This window comes from Phaenicophaeus curvirostris, chromosome 8 (assembly GCF_032191515.1).
Source record: "Phaenicophaeus curvirostris isolate KB17595 chromosome 8, BPBGC_Pcur_1.0, whole genome shotgun sequence".
Classification (NCBI taxonomy): Eukaryota; Metazoa; Chordata; class Aves; order Cuculiformes; family Cuculidae; genus Phaenicophaeus; species Phaenicophaeus curvirostris.
In genome coordinates, this window is record NC_091399.1 from 13,723,665 (window position 1) to 13,742,665 (window position 19,001).

The following is a 19,001-nucleotide window of genomic DNA, read 5'->3' on the forward strand; positions in this document are numbered from 1 at the left end:
ATCCCATCTTTAAAAAGGGTTTTCATTTAACCAGCAGCCATGTCACTTGAGGATGCATCTTTTTATGAAGAGTGTTGTTGCCAGTATAAGGGTTTTGTTGACTGATGGTTTGGGTTTCTTTTTCTCTCAATGGAAATCTCGAGAAAGATCCATAACATAGAAGGGACTTAGTGAATGTATGCGATAGAAAAGTGAATATCAAGAGAAAGAATGACTGTTAAATTCATCCTTTGAAAAGTTAAGTCTCCTCAGTAGAAAGAAATGGCAGAAAATAATCTATTTTATTTGAATTAAGGAAGCTAAGCATTACTACAGCAACTTAAGAAAAACCCTTTTGACTTCCTGGAAACTGAAAGAGGTTTTTTTGAAGAAGTAATAGTCTCTGACATCACTGAACTGCATAGTGAGTTTGCAAGTGGTTAGTTTGGGGTAACAGAGGAAGCAACTCCTTTACAGATAAGCAAGCAGTGCAATGTACGCACCCAGTTATTCTCCTTTTTAGTTCAAGTTTTGTTGAGAAATTCTTTTGCAGACAGATAACACTTATTTTGCTTTCCAGAGAGAGACACATGCTGTTTCATAAGGATACGTCTGATTTCCAGAAATAACCATGTTTTTGTGGCTTAAACTCTTAGCATTTGGTGTTGCATTTCTGAGACAGGATGCTTTTGCCGGAGGTAGGTCGCAACTGATTATTTCTTTCTCTCATTTTGACCCCTTAATGTCCTCTGGAGAAGTAAAACAAATTAAATGTTTTGTGAAGTGGGGAAATCATATCTTTGTTCAGAAACTAGAATACAGTTGTATGCAATGGTGTCAGAACCTAGATCAGGAAGATTGACGCTTAATGTACAAGGCTAAAATGTCTTTCTCATGGTCATACATGAGAAAAATAGGAACCATTAAAAAAAAATGACTTGTTATTGTATTTGAAAAAGAATACATTTGAATCTCTTATGTGAAGCTGTTCAATATAGTCTTTATGTCTGGTTTCAATTAATGATGTAGTACTTTGTTTTCTGTATTTAAGCTCTTCAAGAAAAAAAATCTTCCCATCCATTTTAGACACTCCCTGGTCTTAGAATCTGCTTACAATTCTGAAGATTTTGAGTTTATACTGCTGTAGGGTTAGTAAACTTAGTCAGTTAATCCTCACTGTTGGAAAATTACTTATTGTAAATTAATGTTATAAGATATAATGTATTAATTTAATGTATTAAAAATGCTGCTGAAATAGCCTTCAAAATTTCAGTCTTGTCAAATTACCCTACTGCAGGTGAATGTCATGCTTGACTTTTTTGTACTTTTGTAAGTGGAAGATAAAACCCAAGAGGCTGATCTTGCAAAACATACTAGATATCACAAATAACGCTAGCCATGGGAAAAGCATTTAATTTTGAGATAATTCTTCATAAAAGACAAAAATGGATCTATATTTAACAAAATATATTTTTGAAAAGAACATGCAAACATGCAACATTCAATGTATATGTACCTCACGTTAGTTTAGCTAGTTAACATAATTTGGGATAGTTGATGTCAGACACAAAAACTTTTCTCTAAAGTAATGTTTACCCTAAAAATTGAAACATATGTTCTGAAATGGCAGAAATTATAGGCAGAGCTGAAACCACTTTTCACATGCATTGAATTTATACATGCTTCTTTCATCATATCACTATAATAACTCCAGGTTTATACTGTTGTAAGCAAGTAAATGATCTGCCTTTACTTGATAACCAGCTAAGAAGACCATTTAAGCCTGAGCATTACTTCTCTTGTCCTTCAAAGTCTCTGAAGAGAGGCACCATTGAATAAATCCAGTGGGTAGCTATTGGATAGTATAAGAAAACAAGTGAGTGTTGTACTGTAGAGGAAAGGAACAATATCTCCTGCTTTTCCTGTCTTTTTCTTTTTTTTTTTAATCTGCTGTCCTACTTTCCATTTTATAAGCCCTTCTGAGGCTTCCCACCGTTCCCTTTTCGCCAGAAAGGGCACATTGCTGTCTGGTCTCTCAGCCACCTTGACAGTCAGTCAATGTGTTAGCTAACAGAGGGGGCTGGAAGACAGAAAGAGGGGTAGCAGTATTTTATTTCAAGTAATAGTTATTTTCTCTGTTCACACACAGTAGCCCAGCTCGAGCCAGTTCCTCTCAACATACTTCCACTAAACAGAAGAGCTCAAAGAAATTATAAGTTTCAACTTCTCTTCAGTATTAAAGGCAATTAACAGTCTTTTGCTATAGTATCTGTTATTAAACCCCACAGAACTTGTTTTTAGCATGGAGTTTGGCAGAGACTGGTTCTCCTCTCAGGGTGGCAGAAGCGTTATACCTCATCTCTACTACGCAGCTCTCTCTGCCTCAGAGCTATGAGTGACCGGGTAGTATTCCAGGGAGGTGTTTTTTAATGGAGGAGCAACATTTGGAAAAGGTCATGCAGGTTTTGATTTTATGGTAAGAACAATTTGCAGGCACTTTTTAGCTTTGGGTGGGCTTTGGGACTTTGTTTATTATTGCTGTCATTATTATTCTCCAAAATGCTATTGCACCTCGTGATTTTGAAGACCCAGCAGGAGAAATTTTATGGTTGACTGACTACCACCACAAGCACAGATATTCTATAAAACATCTTTATTTTCCTATAATCACCAAGCCACATTTAAGAGCATCAAACTACATTAAAACAACAACAAAAAATGTTAGGAATAGCTAAAGTTTGCACAAAGACTTTTTCACTATGTGAATCCCCCCCACATGTATCTAGCTCGTTATCCTGGTAAGAAGCAGATGAGTAATGGTATTTGTGAATGTTCACAAACATACCAGCATATGGTACTAATAAACACCAAACCTGGAGCTTGATCTATACTTGTAAACATTTGTACTGCTTAAACAACCATTAAATAACCAGTATTTTGTACACTATTGGTTAGTCTTTTATATCTACCTACATGGAATATCTAGATTTACGGTTGCCAGGTGTGGACTTCTTAAAATTTCTAGTGTAAGCTTGATAACATAACACTTTCTAATATCTAAGGTGACTTGAGGATGACAGAGCACTGTAACAGGCTTCCAAGAGAGGTTGTGGAGTCTCCTTTTTGGGAGACATTCAAACCCCACCTAGACACACTCCAATGTAGTCAGCTCTAGGTGACCCTGCTTTAGCAGGGGATTTGGACTGTGTGTTCTCCAGAGGTCCTGAACTATCCTGTGATTCTAACATACCTGATACAATGCATCAATACCTGTTTATGCAGCTCACCCCTCTGCGCCAAAAACAACCCAAACAACCAAAACCCCAACCCAAAGAAAAAACAAGAAGAAAATCCCCATTGCTTCCATTTAGGGGGAAAAAAAAAAAAGACAGACATGCTTGCAGGTTAAGCACTACTTTTTCCATTAGACCATTAATTCAAGTTCTTCCCCCACCCTTCAGAAATATGTTAGTAATCTGACAGCTTTCAAAAGTCTTCACCCAGTTCTGAGCCACTTCCTTTGTTTCAGGAAACCAAATAATTGCTTGGTAGTTTTGGGTGTGACATTTTTAATTTTTGAAGTTAAAAGTATAAAGCTTCGGCAGGCACATGAAATCTGGGGCCATGCAGTCTCTGTGCCCAACAGCTGTGGAGGTTTCCATCTGGAAGTGTTAGATTTACTTCATCCAGTCATCTGCGTCAGTATAGCTCATCCTAGGGCTTTGACTTTCTGTGACAAACTTTTCCACAGACTGGACCTTTCCTTTCAAAAAAGCTTGGCAGAACTAAATTTTAGCAGTGGAACTTAGAAATATTGGTTCATTTTTATGTAGGATGAAGGATAAGGGCAATTACTCTTGCAGGAGGATAAGTATTAAGATAGAAGACGTTTTTCCTGTTATGGATGCCACCCTGCAGGCTCTGTTTAGGACTTTACCATAGGAGAAGAGGAAATGGCCTAAAGTTGTGCCACGGGAGTTTTAGACTAGGGATAAACACTGAAGGGGCTGTGAAACATTAGAACGGTCTGCCCAGGGAAGTGTTTGAGTCACCATCCCTGGAGGTATTTAAAAGACAGGTAGAAGTTGTGTTTAGTAGTGAACTTGGCAGTGTTACATTTATGGTTGGACTTGATGATCTTAAAGGCCTTTTCCAACCTAAAAAATTATATGATTCTATTTATTTATTTTTACTGTGCACTTAAGACTTTCTGAAATGCATACTGTAGAATCCTGCACTCAGAGACCTCTTAATCATTTGAAACAAATTGCCTGCTTTTCACATCTTGCACAATTCCAATATTTATTCAGAAAGAACTGAGATGCAGAGTGCAGGCAGTCCTGTTCACTTGGTCAGACATAAGCCAGTTCTAAACTGAAAGCTGTTCAATTTTATTGCGGTGTGTACCTGAGCAGGACACACGTTAATCAGAGCACAGCAGCATACTAGCACAGCTATATAGATTCTGGACTAGAATTAGCTACTGATTTGGACCAAACATGCAATTTTCTTTACTCATTCACCTAGATCTGTGCAAATATAAGGAGCAGATGGCTGGGTTGCATACATGGTATATTGATTATAGCTGCAGATAGGGCAAGAGACATTGATTCTGTGATAATGAGTCTTTGTTACATAGTATGGAAAGACATTTCCTAGTCATTCTGTATTTGCTCACATCAGTATATTGACATACTGTGAGAATGTTTTGCCAGTATAGACCTAAGGCTACAAAGCTGCCATGCAGAGACTAGTTCTAAGGAAAATCCAGCTCTTGCTGGCTTGGCATGTTGGAACCACTTCCTTTGCTTTTAATTTGGTGAACTTACTTTTACATATTTAAGTTCTGAAGAACAAATCAACAGTGAGTGGGTTACAAACATTGCACATAGAATAAGATAGGGCAGAAGAAGTATGGGGAGAAACAGTAGTATCAGGAATCAAGCTATCTGCAGAACTGTCTACCTCCCTGGGAGCATGTGTGTGCATTAAACAAGTAAGCAATCTCCACACTGAAATTGTGAATGCATTGTACATAGTGCATGAAAATGATCCTGTTTTCTTTCCCTGTGCAGCTACCTTGTGGTATATACTGTACCATGCTGGGAGCAAAGAAAGGAGAACAGCAGGCCATGAAAATGTTCTGTCCTCTGTTTACATTCTTGATCTAATTTTAAGAGTTAATATTCATAAGCGTATATCTAGCCCACCAGGAAGGCAGAGCAAATTAGCCCACAATGAACTCTTTGCTGTCATAGCTTGACTTTTCTTCATACTCATTCAACTACCTCATTTACAGTTAGCTTGAATGTTTCTGCATTACCCTGTGTTTTGCAGCACAGAGTTGCCTGGATATTGCCACTGTCATTCCCCTTTGTTTGAGTTGCTGTGCCTCCTGTGCTTCCAGCCCCAGGGGTGAGGACCACAGAGGAGTGCAATGCAGAGGTTGGCATCCAAGGCAGCAAGAGGCACTGCAGGAAGGTGTTATGTGCTGGGCAAGGCTTGCTAACAAGAGTTCAGCTCTTTGCAGTTGTGACGGAACTCCTTTCAAACCCAGAAAGAACATATTTCATGGAAAGGGTCATTGGGCACTGGAACAGGCTGCCCAGGGAGGTGGTTGAGTCACCATCCCTGGAGGTGTTTGAGGGGCAGGTGGACGAGGCACTGAGGGACATGGTTTAGTATTTGATAGGAATGGTTGGACTTGATGATCCAGTGGGTCTTTTCCAACCCGGTGATTCTGTGATTCTAAGATATGCATTACAGGAATGTAACAGCTTAGGGCAGAACTGGATGTCTGTGCCCTGCTTGGGACTGACATGCTCTCTGAGCTGGCTGCCAGGGCTGTGACTGCCAACCCTGCCTGGGAGACCACAATTGTCCCTGAGCTCCGCTTCCTGCATGGTGCAGAGATTTCACTGTTCACGTTTACTCATCTTTAATCATACATAACTGGAAATCCATCAGTTGCTTCTTTCAGGCAAGAAATTATTTATGAAGCCCAAAAAATCCAATATATCTCAAGGGCGGAGGGGGGAACTATGGACAGGTGAGTTTACTCTGTTCAAAGCTCAGTTTAGGCCCTGAGGTACCTCTGTGCAAAAAAAGGTAAAAAATTTTCAAGTTGCAAAATCCTGACTTACTCCTGTAAATATCAAGATTCAAATTACAGATATAGTTATGAAAGGTGGTTTATTCCCTGCCACTTTACTCTCTCTCAAACTGTTGTACTGTGCGTCCTGATGTATTTCCAGGCTGTCCATATACTTCCAAACAGTTTTTGTTCACTCATGTTTCTGTAACTGTTACAGCATTTTATCCATTTCCAGGCTTCTTTCCCTTTCAAGTAAAGCAGTTTGGGGCCTTCAGTGCCAGGATTTTAGAAACTAGCTGTGAGCACTTTAGTGCCAGCTTGTATTACCCACAGTGTTGTATAGCTAACAAGATCCACTTCTTTTCTTTTCTTTTCTACCACTACTTTGCAGTACTGTTCTTCCAGTTATTCCCTCTGTGTCAGTGCCTCCTCAGCTAGCCTGCTTGCTTAGGTTTCTATTCTCTGGTTTCAAAGACTTCTTTTACAATCTCTCTGTTCTTCATTCACAAACCTACCACTCTGCACAGAGCTCTAGAGGTATCTTTTGTTGTGCATGAATGACTTTTCTGTTGTTGCAAAAATGTGGACTCTATGGAGCAATATTTTTAATTGCCTTTTGAAATATATTCTTTTCCTGACAAAAAGAGAAATAATCAAACTGCCTGTCTAACAGAAAAAATGAAGCCATACAATGAAGTTTTCTCTATGAAATATATGGAAATAACAGTTCATTAAATGAGGCATATATATCCTATATGAGCCAAAAGATTTTACACTCAAGGAAATGTAGTACAATATAGAGACTCAGCTGAGATGGTACACACATCGCTAGCAAAGCCTTTCCAGCTAGTCATATAAATTGCAGAATCTGTAAATGGAGTATTTACGGTAGTATTATATGCCAAACTGTTTCTGGATGCTTGTGAGTTGAGATATATATAGGTGGAAAAAAGGGTAAGATAAATGACAGGGCATAGGCAAGCTTCTAGAATAAGATCTAAGAGATAGAAGTCAGGTGCAGTCTAGGCTGTCTCAGAAATTCATGGTGTGAAGTGTTAAATCATTTTCATTTCTCCAGATCTCAGTTTCATCATCAGTTAAGTTGAAGGTAGTAATGCTTACCTTATTGAAAAATGTAGAGTCATAATTCCTTAAATCTTCTGAAGGATGCTTGTTTCTTGCAACCTGCAAACTATCACGAATTGATCTGAAGAAGCTGGTTAGAATATTTTGATCAGTGTATCTGAACAAAGAAAATGAAAAGTATGGAACAAATGACTTGTGCATTAATTTCTACCTTATTCTGAGTCCTAAAGCACAGGTGTTGTCAATGGGGAGCAGATACTTCTGTGCTGAGTAAGAACAATCTGTACTATGCTTAACTTCAGCAAAGATGCAGCTCTCTAAAACATGGTAACATCAACTGTAGTCTCTGTTTTAAGCAATGTGGGGTGGAATGATTGAATTTGGTCAATGAGTCCTGGTGAGGCACAAGAACAGGATGACTTTTTATTTCCCCTGTCTGTGGATGAGATGAGAAGGTGGGCTAAATGGACCATAGCTGAAAAAGGTTTCATGTCACAAAGTGTCCTGCACACTTAGAGGTAAATACAGTAGTGAAACTATCCAGTAAATTGAGGTGCTTTAGGAGTCTTGGTGTTATCATTTATAAATATAAACAAACCGTACCAGAGAAATGCAGGCAAAGCTGACTGAGAACATATGATTTAAAGTCATGCTTACATTATCGAAGGAAAGATGACCAGTGTTTCTACTGCAGCAGTTTAGTTGATCTTGTTGAGATAAGCCTCATATATTTAAAATGAATGCAGAATCACATACAGATATACCTTAGAGAAACCTTCTGGTTTTAATGAGTTTTGGATAGAGTATCTAGAGGATTTCTTTATTCATATCGCTCTTTCTTGGAAGAATTTAAATGATAATGAAACATGTATTTTTAAAATTGTGTAGTTTTTTTCACTTGGTCCCTGATGTTAGTGAGAGATTGTAGCCATATGTCTCTTGTGAGCAAGATACAAGTTCCCTCACCCCCAAATAATGTGTGTGAATGTGCATGCCTGTGCCATGTACCTGTGTATGTTTCAGTATAACATTTATCATAGAATCATAGAATAACCAGGTTGGAAGAGACCCACCAGATCATCGAGTCCAACCATTCCTATCAAACACTAAACCATGCCCCTTAGCACCTCGTCCACCCGTGCCTTAAACACCTCCAGGGAAGGTGAATCAACCACCTCCCTGGGCTGCCTGTTCCAGTGCCCAATGAGGTCTCCCCTCAGCCTCCTATTCTCAAGGCTAAACAACCCCAGCTCTCTCAGTCGTTCCTCATAAGGCCTGTTCTCCAGCCCCTTCATCAGCTTTGTTTCTCTTCTCTGGACTTGCTCCAGAGCCTCAACATCCTTCTTGTGGTGAGGGGCCCAGAACTGAACACAGGATTCGAGGAGTGGTCTCACCAGTGCCGAGTACAGAGGGAGAATAACCTGCCTGGACCTGCTGGTCACACCATTTCTGATACAAGCCAAGATGCCATTGGTCTTTTTGGCCACCTGGGCACACTGCTGGCTCATATTCAGTTGGCTGTCAACCAACACCCCCAGGTCCCTCTCCTCCAGGCAGCTTTCTAGACAGACTTCCCCTAGTCTGTAGCACTGCACAGGGTTGTTGTGCCCCAAGTGCAGGACCCGGCATTTGGCCTTGTTAAACCTCATGCCATTGGACTCAGCCCAGCGGTCCAGCCTGTTCAGATCCCTTTGCAGAGCCTCCCTACCCTCCAGCAGATCCACACTCCCACCCAGCTTAGTGTTGTCCGCAAACTTGCTAAGGGTGCACTCGATGCCTTCATCCAGGTCATTGATGAAGACATTGAACAGGGCTGGACCCAGCACTGAGCCCTGGGGAACCCCACTTGTCACTGGCCTCCAGCTGGATTTCACACCATTTCCCACCACTCTCTGGGCCCGGCCATCCACCCAGTTTTCCACCCAGGAGAGTGTGCGCCTGTCCAGGCCAGAGGCTGACAGTTTCCCAAGCAGAACGCTGTGAGAAACTGTGTCAAAGGCTTCACTGAAGTCCAGGAAGACACATCCACAGCCTTTCCCTCATCCAGCAGCCGAGTGACTTTGTCATAGAAGGCGATCAGGTTAGTTTGGCAAGACCTGCCTTTTGTGAACCCATGTTGACTGGGCCTGATCACCCAGTTCTCTTGCATGTGCTTCATGATAGCACTCAAGATCTATGATACTTGAGACTGTCCAGCAAGTACACAAAAATACCTGGTGTGATTTGCAGTTCTGTGCTCAACTGTGCTGCCTCAACAGAACTGAAAGACTTTTCTACATTCTGCACACATCTGCAGTCTACTGTGTTATAGTATGAATGTTGTTGAGGTTTGAGGGAAAGATGTGAAAGAGCAGTAAGAAACATGCGTTACTACAACTTTGTAACATTTCTGATTTTGCAGTCCTAGTCTACTATTCAAATGACTTAGAAAGAAATGTTTCTGAGAGCTGCCAAATACACTCGATCTCACTTTCAGAAAAAGTTAGGAATAATAACAGCTTAACGCAGTGTCAGTTTACATACGTAGATATCAGAAGGTTTACTGTGGAAAATTGCTTACTAAAAGGGAGACAGTTAAGGAAATAAATGTGACATCTATAGTTATTTATCTTTGATATTAGTGCATCAAGGTTTTGTAATACTTAGAGGTTTTATAATACTTGGAGATGACACTTTCATAAAATACAATAATGTTTGTCCTCCTGAATTTAGCACTTTATACTTTTCTGAAGATTGGCCAGTTTGGCCATGAGGATTTAGAAGTGATAGAATAGATAAGTTTTAATAGATAGTAAAATAGTATTTATAGATACACACTGCTTATGGAAATTTACTTACACATGTCTTTTGAACCAATACAGGATGTATTAAGTTCACTGGAAATCATAGAAGAGTTCAGGAGAAAAGGTTCCACAAAAATTCCAACATTTGAAGTCAGATTATTCCAAAAGCTAATATTAAAGCAGCTGCTGTTGTCTTCCTGCTGTTGTCTTCCTGGCTTAAGGGCCAGCTAAGACGCAGTATTGCACCTCTGTGAATAGACACACAAGTGTCTGGTGCAGTAGCTTGTTTAAGTTTTTGTGTTAATGTTGGGAAGAGAGCAACTTATAATGTGGAAGTGATTCTATTCCAGGCATGTCAACAAGTGTGTTGTCATTGCAGCAGCATGTCTTAAATGGCAAGGGAAGGATTGCTTGGAAACCACAGATTCTAAAAAACACTCTTCACTGAGCAATGAAGGCATTTTAATAACACTGAACTTGTCAGAGATGTTATTTTTGGCTGCTCTCTCTGCAGTTGGTACTCTGTTTCTCTTCGCAACTGAATTGCTGCTCACCTAAGACTCATCTCAGTGGTGACGTCAGTGGAACATCTGAAAAAGCTTTCAAATGTCTTACAGGATTTATTTAATCTTTATGTGTATTTTTTTTTTACTATATATTGTTGAATTTTCTTTGGCTGTATATTTGAATAGGAAAATAAAGGAAACTTTTTTTTTTGTTTTGTTTAACATACTGGGGTGTCTTCAGATTCAAAGTTCTGCTTTCCTGTTAGCCACCCTGAGAAAGCTGTTTGGAGGAGATGTGCCCAATTTTGAATATAAGCTCAAAAATACTTGAGAACAGTTTTTTCAGAAAACCTTCTTTTGCAGGAGGATGTGAAAAACTGGAGTGTGCAGCTGCAAATTAATCTTTTCTGAAACTTTTTCTGAAGTTGTGCCCACTGAGCAGTTGGTACGCCAGGAAGGAGCTGCTCCTGTATATACATGTATGACACTGTCTGTCCTGTGTGTACAGCACAGCAGGCGTAATGGCCACGTCATTCAAGTATTCTTGTTGGGCCAGGTGCTGTGCAAATGCAGAATGAAATATGATCTTTATCTCAAATGATTTATGATCTGATTCTGGATAGCACAGACAATTTTGGACACTTCTTAAGGAATAGTATAGAGGGAAGAGGAAAGACAGATAAGGGAAAAAGTAATAATAGCATATGTGTCCAGCCAAAGAGCTATCATAATCCCCTGTGCAATTTATTTCCTTTTCTGAGAAAGGGACAGACAACGTTTTATTCAAAGCACCACACAATCGAATAAATTATTCCCATTCACTCTTATGCATGGAAGAGCATATAATCTCACCTCTCTGATTCTCAATTATTGTAGCAAATTATCTGTAGGAGATGAACTAATGTGAACAGCATCTCTATATGAAAGAGAGGGACCATATTCAGTTCAGAAAATTTTTACGTTACATTCAGCATTCTCTTAGATAAGTGCTTATAAATAGTAACAACAACAAAAATTAATTTTGACCTATATTTGATCTAAAATTTTTATTTAGACTGAAAAAAACCAATCGCACTATAACTCTCTTCTCTTAAAAAAAAAAAGGCAAAAGAAATAGAGAACTTAACTTCAGGGTTGCAGAGAATGACATCATGTTTCCTGAATGTCACATGGTGAACTCTGCAGACACAAGCTTTGGAAATTGCCCACAATTAATTCAGGTGTGACCTGGACCCATATTGCACTATGGAATAATATTTGAAATATTTATTGAACTCTATAGAGTTTTTTTTGTGGAATCGATTGTGATTGATTTGTTGTGATTGAGTCCAGGGTCATAAGGACTTTTGGGTTCTAGGTGGGTGCTAGTTTGAGAGAAGAGAGTTTGTTGTGAAATACTAAAGGATTGAAATGGCTGTATCTGCTACTACAGTAGTTGGTCATAAGATAAAGCTGTAAATAGTGTCTTGAATGAAATTGATGCGTTGTGTAATAACTGTTCAATAATATTGTCTTTCTGTAAAACCTGAGCACTCTCTGTTATGTCAGCTTGCCCTTGTGGCAATGAGCAACCACAGACAGCAGGAAAGAGGTATGTAATCCTCCATCCTTTAAAAAAATCACTTAAAATCTTTATGGCTGTCTTTGAAAAGTACTGCAATGACTGATCACAGAGTCATTTAATTTGGAAAAGGCGTTTAAGAGCAATAAGTACACCCTGAACCTAACACTGCCAAGTTCACCACTAAACCGTGTCCCTAAGACCCACATCTACACATCTTTTAAATACCTCCAGGGCTGGTGACTCCATCATTTCCCTGGGCAGCCTGTTCCAGTGCCTGACAACCATTTTTGTGAAATATTTTTTTCCTAATATCTAGCCTTAACCTTCCTTGGCACAACTTGAGCCCATTTTCTCTGATCCTATCACTTGTTGTGTGGTAGAAGAGATGGAGACCCACCTCAATACAACCTCCTTTCAGGTAGTTGTAGAGAGCAATATGGTCTCCCCTCAGCCTCCTCTTCTCCAGGTTAAACAACCTCAATTCCCTCAGACCCTCATCATAAGAGTGATAGAGTGATAAATCTTATTTATAGCTAATGCCAGATCTTTACAGTATTAGTGGATGCAGTTGGTATCTTTTTGGTGAAATTTTCTGTAGTTTTTAGAATTAACATTCAGAAAGATGTTAAGATCAGATATGAAACCAAAGGAGGAGAGATCGTTGTCATGAGATCAAAGAGATCGGATGCTGGAATAGAGATGGCAGTTGGGAACAGATCTGAAAGGTGGGAGAGAAAGACATGAAAAACTGATAGAAAGTCTCTAAGTCATGCTGCAAGGCCTGAAATAGCAGCCAGAGTTTCTGAGTTTCACCACACCCATGCTGTCATCAGATATCTGCAAAATTCATGATGAAAGTCTTCTAGCACTGTCCTGTGTAGAAGATGGAAGTGTCCTAATGGTATCAGTACTCTCATAACCCCAAGGTGCAGATCTGAACAAGGAGACATAGACATCCCAGTCCTGCTGACAAAGCACAGGGAGAGCAACATTGTGCCTTTTCATAGAGTTTCTGATATTTTTTTAGGATGAGGCATGTTTTTAAAAATGAAGAAATCACATGGGCAGAGTGACATAAAGGTAGTGAAGATAATTCCCAGTTTTCAGAAATTGCATTGTTTCTATATCTTATGACAGTTCCTATAGGTCTAGGTCAACTCCCAGCAGAGACGAGTCTAAACCTAACCTAAAGCCTTACCCTAAGCCAAAGCCTAACCCTAAGGCTAATCCTGCCTCTACTGGCTCCTTGTGGAGTGTTGTTCTTTCCTGTTTTTGACTGAACATACCATTATTCTACTGCAGGATTCTCTGTGTAGAGAATGAAAATATTATTTTGTGTCTGATTGTATGTGTGTTGCTCAATGTATAGTTCAGGCCGTATTTATGGAATTACTATTCAAAACTTTCTGCAGCTAGAAATATGAGTCTCTCCTTAGCCTTTTTTGTTGATGGCGCTCATCTTCTGTAACTAAGTGCTACACACGTACAGATTCTCATATTTGTGATGGCAAAATGATCCAAACAGAAAATCAATCTATTGATTCAGAAAGGTCAATCGGAGACAAGCACCATACTCTTTATAGCACCTTACTTCAGATCATTTGCAGTTTTGAAATGTCACCAGTTCTTCAAATCAGACTGATGTAATTCAGATAAGAACCTGGTAAATGCAGACCAATTATTAATGACTGCAGTATGGAAAGCAAGTATAAGTAGATTTTGTAGCATCCTATAAGAATTTTGTGACGAGAGCTGGAATATAAACCTGTTACCTAAACCAGCATTTTAATACTTAGTTGTGAGATGTCTTCTTTTATATGGTCCCTTGCCTGCTAGCTCAGTGGTTCATACACAAAATTAGATCTGCAGTCAAAAGATATCTTTACTGCATGTTCTGGACCATTTCTGTGCTGGATCAAAAGAGCAGCCTGTGATCACAGAATGAAATATATTGGTGAATGGACGTTAAGTATTAGGAAAGGAAAATAACTAAGGCTTTGCACTGGCAATACAGGTGGACACTTGCTAACTCTTTAATAATTACCTTTGCTCCACAGAGAATGTCTTTTGGAACACCTTATGTATGTACGATTTTATTCTAAAACAGTTGTACATTTTGAGTGTTATGTGTATCCGAGACTTCCCTGGTTGTAGTTCTGTGCTCAAGTTCTTTCTTCAACAAAGCAAATCAAGCTTTTTCATAGCTACTCTTCCAACATTCAGAACAGAATTGAAGAACTAATACTAGGATTCTGGGTTTTTTTGTGTGTTGATGTGCTTTTTTTCCTTGTTTGTTTGTTTTGTAGATGTTAAAACACCTAATGACGTCTAGTTAAACATTCACTTTGCTGTAATGTAGTGCCAAACCTGCCACATTCTTGCACCTTTTATCCAAGGACAATACATTGGTAGTTATGTTTCCTATTTATTTCTAAGATTTACTATTTTCTCTGTTGTATTTATGTCCATGACAGTGACTTGTATTGTTAGTGTTATCATCATTTTTGTATTGTTTTCAATTATTAGTGTCAGAATTGATATTGCATTTGTTAATGTTATTTCTTTGACAAAGGGTTTTAAATGCTGTTTCATTAGCCATTCCTGCTTCTTGCAAAAAGGAGTAAAAGATTTTAAAGCAGATCACATGAATTTTGATAACGTTTATAACAATCTTCACTGGCCTGTGTAGTGTCAGGAAAAGTGGAATTCTGAATTTTAGTTTGCATGAGGAATAAATTCCCATTTAATAGTGCATAGAATTGAGATGGAAGTAGAAGGAAGACACTACTGAAAAACCATCCCATTATATGTGTTTTAAGCTCTAGTCTTTCTTTTCATATCTTTAATTAACAGTGACATTTGCAAATTGGATGTTGGAAGGAAATTTAAGTGCAAAACCTTATATGGAAATACTTGATATCTTTTCTTAGATGTAAAAGATTTTTGAGGAGAAAAAAACCCTGAATTACTGACTATTTCAAGTCTTTCTAAGTTAAGAGATCAAGCAAATTTTGTGCTAGTGCTGTAATGCCAAGATAAGAATTAAGTAATAAAAAAAAATATTTTGTCTCTTTGGGTCACGTTAGGATCCCTGCAGCACATTCTGATTTCAGTCTTTCTGATAGCTCCAAGAACTAGAGCAGATCTTAGCTAGGTAGCCATTACCAAAAATTTGCTGCTTGATCCCTAGTCTTCTGTCACAATCTCCAAAGCCAGGTAAGAGTTGGACTGGGGGCCCACAGTAGAAGAAGCTGTGGAACCTAAGATTGTAATTCTGAGCACATTTGTAGTCATGGAAATAATGTCCTTCATTTTCTAAGTGACTATACCTAATACATTTTCAGGGAGAAGCGCTAACACTCATGAACTGATTCATCAAGATAGGTAGCAACTTTTTTTCTCTAGATGAGTATGGAAAATTACCTGACCTTTGATGGAGATTTTGATAAAAGAAGATACATAGGCCTAGGCTGAGTTTCCAGGAAGTGTGGGTAGAATACTATCATTCTTTCACTTATAAAAAAAAGCAATTCTTAAATGTTATTGGAAGGATTTCTTGCTCAGAGAAGTCTCTGAGAATATCTCTCTTCTCTAGAGAATAAGCATATAATGCAGAATGAATGCAGATGGGAAGAAGAAATGTCTAATTAAGAAAAATACATTCTTTTTTTCCAATCAGAAAGGCATCTAATTAATATCTTAATAATGGTTAGATCTGCATTACTGAAATGATTATAGTGTCCCTTCAGAAAATTCTCACCTGGAAAAGCTTTCAGACTTTATTTGTAAGAGTTTTGCCTGAGGAAAAAAAAATCTTTAAAATAAATGTCACTAAAGTTTTACTGACTTTACTTATTTAAATCTGTGCCTTCAAGAAAGCGAAGAGTTATTCAGTAGTTTAAATTTGAACCATCAGTGGGATTCTTTATACTGGAAATAAAATACAACACTCTGGTTTGATCCCTTAGCCACCATATGGACACCATTCAGGATTCCTGAACCATGAATGGGATGACAGTTCTTTATCATGTCTGTAAATAGAAATACAATAACTCTTCCTAAATGCCAAAGAGTTTGGAAGGGATTTCTACATTCAGGAATGTACCTTAACCTTCATTATTTCATGCATATATAGTTAGTTTTGAGTCAGTGACTGTCATTTTAATCTTCTAGGTGAGACAAAGAAATGTCATTTCCTTAAAAAGACCATGGAATATTTTTCATTACAATATTACCTTGCAAAGTACTTGTCATTAGAGGGAAAAGTATGAAATCAGGCCATTTATTTATTTTAGGAAGTGCTGCTAAATATTAGTTATTAAAGGAAATGCAAACCAAAAGAGCCTTGGGACACCTGTTTATCATAGCAAATTGTTACCTTGTAGAGGTTCATAAATGAACTTCAATGCACGTTCATAAACACCTTGTTGTTACATAGACCTCAAAACACTTTAGCAAAGAAATTAATTATTCCCAGGTTAAATGGAGACAGATACAGAGAGTAAATTTCTAAAAGGTCACCCGAGAGGTTGTTGGACAAAAAGAAATATTCTGGAACTTTTGCTGATTAAGGAGCAAAAACAGGAGGGAAAATGAAGACACAAGAAAGAGCATTTTTTAATTCGAATTTTAAGTTGTTTGTGACTTTTATTTCATAAAGGAAGTCACATATTTTATAGCAAACTCAAATAAAAACTCATACTGAACAATGCAAAACAGGAGGGGAGTGTAACATTGACTATTATGTGGAATCATTTAATGAGTCTAGTTAGTCAATCAGAAAAGTGATGGGAGTCCTGTATATCACCTCAGCTAATTGCAGAAATCCTGGGCCAACCTTCTGCATAAAATACTTGTCACCCTACTGAAGGGTGGATGCAAAAACTTAATCTGATGTTCAGCAACAACTAATGGAGGAAGACATGGAGTTATTAATCCTTCTTCCTGGGAATATCTAGATAACTGTCAACTTCAAACGAAGTTTTCTTCCTATTTCTGGGCAGGAGTATCAAACTGAAGCACAAACAGAAGACTTGCTTGGACAGTTTTGTAAGACCAAAGGATAGTACCTTTCAGGTGTTCTGGAGCATGAGCAAGGACAAATCAGGAGCAGGAAAATAATGCACCAGTAAGTGGTCAGTAGATTTGGCAGGGGCCATTACATTTGGCAGCTGCATTTAATTTTATGATCTAGAATTATTGTCGCACTGCAAGAAGCAAATGCAGATGAGAACTAACGTGGTCAGTACTACAATGATAGGCAGATTTCTATACTAGTTACCATCTACTCTCCTTATAAAAAAAATCCAATCCCAAAATCAACAGTTCAGCCATGCTGGTAATACAGACTCCTAATCTATGTCTAAGGTCAGAGTGACACATCTCTCCGAGTCCTCTTTCAGCCTGTGTGCATATAACAGCCTTCTCACTGGAGGTGGAAGGTGTTGTGGAGTGTATGTGGTTGCAGTGTTTGTGCAGTCATAGAGGCAGGTGAGAAGTCTCACTACAGGAAATGTGGTAGTTAGGGAAATGGTCTGTCACGAAATTTGTTGTAATGCTACATTTCAGAACAAAAGTTCTTCAAAGCTTTTAGCTCAGAACCAACACAAACCCAAATCCCTATGACTTCTCAGAGAGGAGTTTTCACTCAAAATGAAGAATGCTGGGAATGACTGACAGTGTGCGGTGTTGAGTATTTGAAGTGTTGGATGTTGGTTTCTTGTTTGCGCATTCCATCCAGAATCTTCACAATGCATTTGCTGGAGAAGAAACCAGTTCGATTGCACAGAGTTCCTAGCTTGGTCTCTCTGCTTGTTATCTTTATGGTACACTTGCTTTTCATATGCCTGCTGTTGTTGTAATACTCAAAATGTTTTCTGAATATCAGTTCTTTGGTGATTCTTTGCTAAAAATAATTTGATTCAATATTACTGAAATATCCAGTGTTTACAATCTTGCTTGTGCTTGTTTTTAGTATTGCTTTTGATGTGTTTATCAACAAAATGATCAAACCGACAAGCACCAGCCCAGCATTTTCATTCTTCATAGACGAAGCTTTGCTATGTGGAAAATAGAGCAAGTCAAAAAGATTCCTTACAGTTTCTCAATTCAGACAGGAGTTGTTGGCATGCTACAGACAATCCCTCGCCCCCAGGTTTAAATATCATAAAGTACAGATTCTCCATATCTGGGGGAGTTCAAAGGAATCTCCAGAAATGTAAGAATTATTCTTCTGCAAAACCCATTCCTGCCACCTTCTTGGATTAGAAAGTCAAAGGCATTTCAAGGACACATCCAGGTCTGTAGTATTAGTTTTGTAGTGTCAGCAGACTAATAATTAATTAGAATGAGTTTTCTGTATTTCAGAATGAATTTTCTGTATTATACAAATATACCTTTAATCCAGGGTAGGAACTCCTATTTTCAAATGGGATTTATGATTTGTCTATCAGGGCAACTTTATTGAAATCAAGCAGTTTTTTTCTGTTCACTGTTTCACAATTCTGTTAAGCAGACGAAAAAGAAATACTTGGCATTTAAAATTTATTTTTAAATTACAGAAACGGAATTGGTAGAAGGATTTTTCAAAAGCTTAATAATGCAAGCTATGACATACAAATTCCTTAAGAAATTATAAGGTAGGGAAGAAACGCGATGTGAAATGTCCAGGTGTAAACATCTTTGACTGGATCTGTTCTGTAGGTAGCAATATGCTCTAGGGATTCCCTACAATCTTTGCTCTCTAATTGCCCTGGGGCACATGATGGCACATGTTGCTGTTTCCTTACGTCCTGCACATTTAGGCTTACTTCATGTGAGAACTAGAGTATTGCAGATGGAGGTGCTTCCCCTTTGGTGTCTGGTATGCTTGATCTGGACCTGTAGCCTTTGAAGAATTTTCAGGTTTGTTGTTGTTTGTTAGATGTCCATTTCTACTGATGCATTAAGCATGAAATCTGAGGCCACTTGGATGCCTCTGACCATACTGT

General features: G+C 38.5%; 1 protein-coding gene across 8 annotated transcripts in view; it reads left to right on the top strand.

Moving 5' to 3' along the window:
• Nucleotides 1–361: 361 nt before the first annotated feature.
• The window catches only part of PTPRC (protein tyrosine phosphatase receptor type C), a 72,137-nt gene continuing 53,497 nt past the window's right edge, over nucleotides 362–19,001 (top strand). For all 8 annotated transcript variants that reach the window (XM_069862506.1, XM_069862507.1, XM_069862508.1 and 5 more), the window contains exons 1-2: nucleotides 362–474; nucleotides 560–677. In XM_069862506.1, coding sequence (XP_069718607.1) covers nucleotides 611–677 — 67 coding nt within the window. In that variant the 5' untranslated portion in view covers nucleotides 362–474; nucleotides 560–610. The remainder of the gene's footprint in view (nucleotides 475–559; nucleotides 678–19,001) is intronic.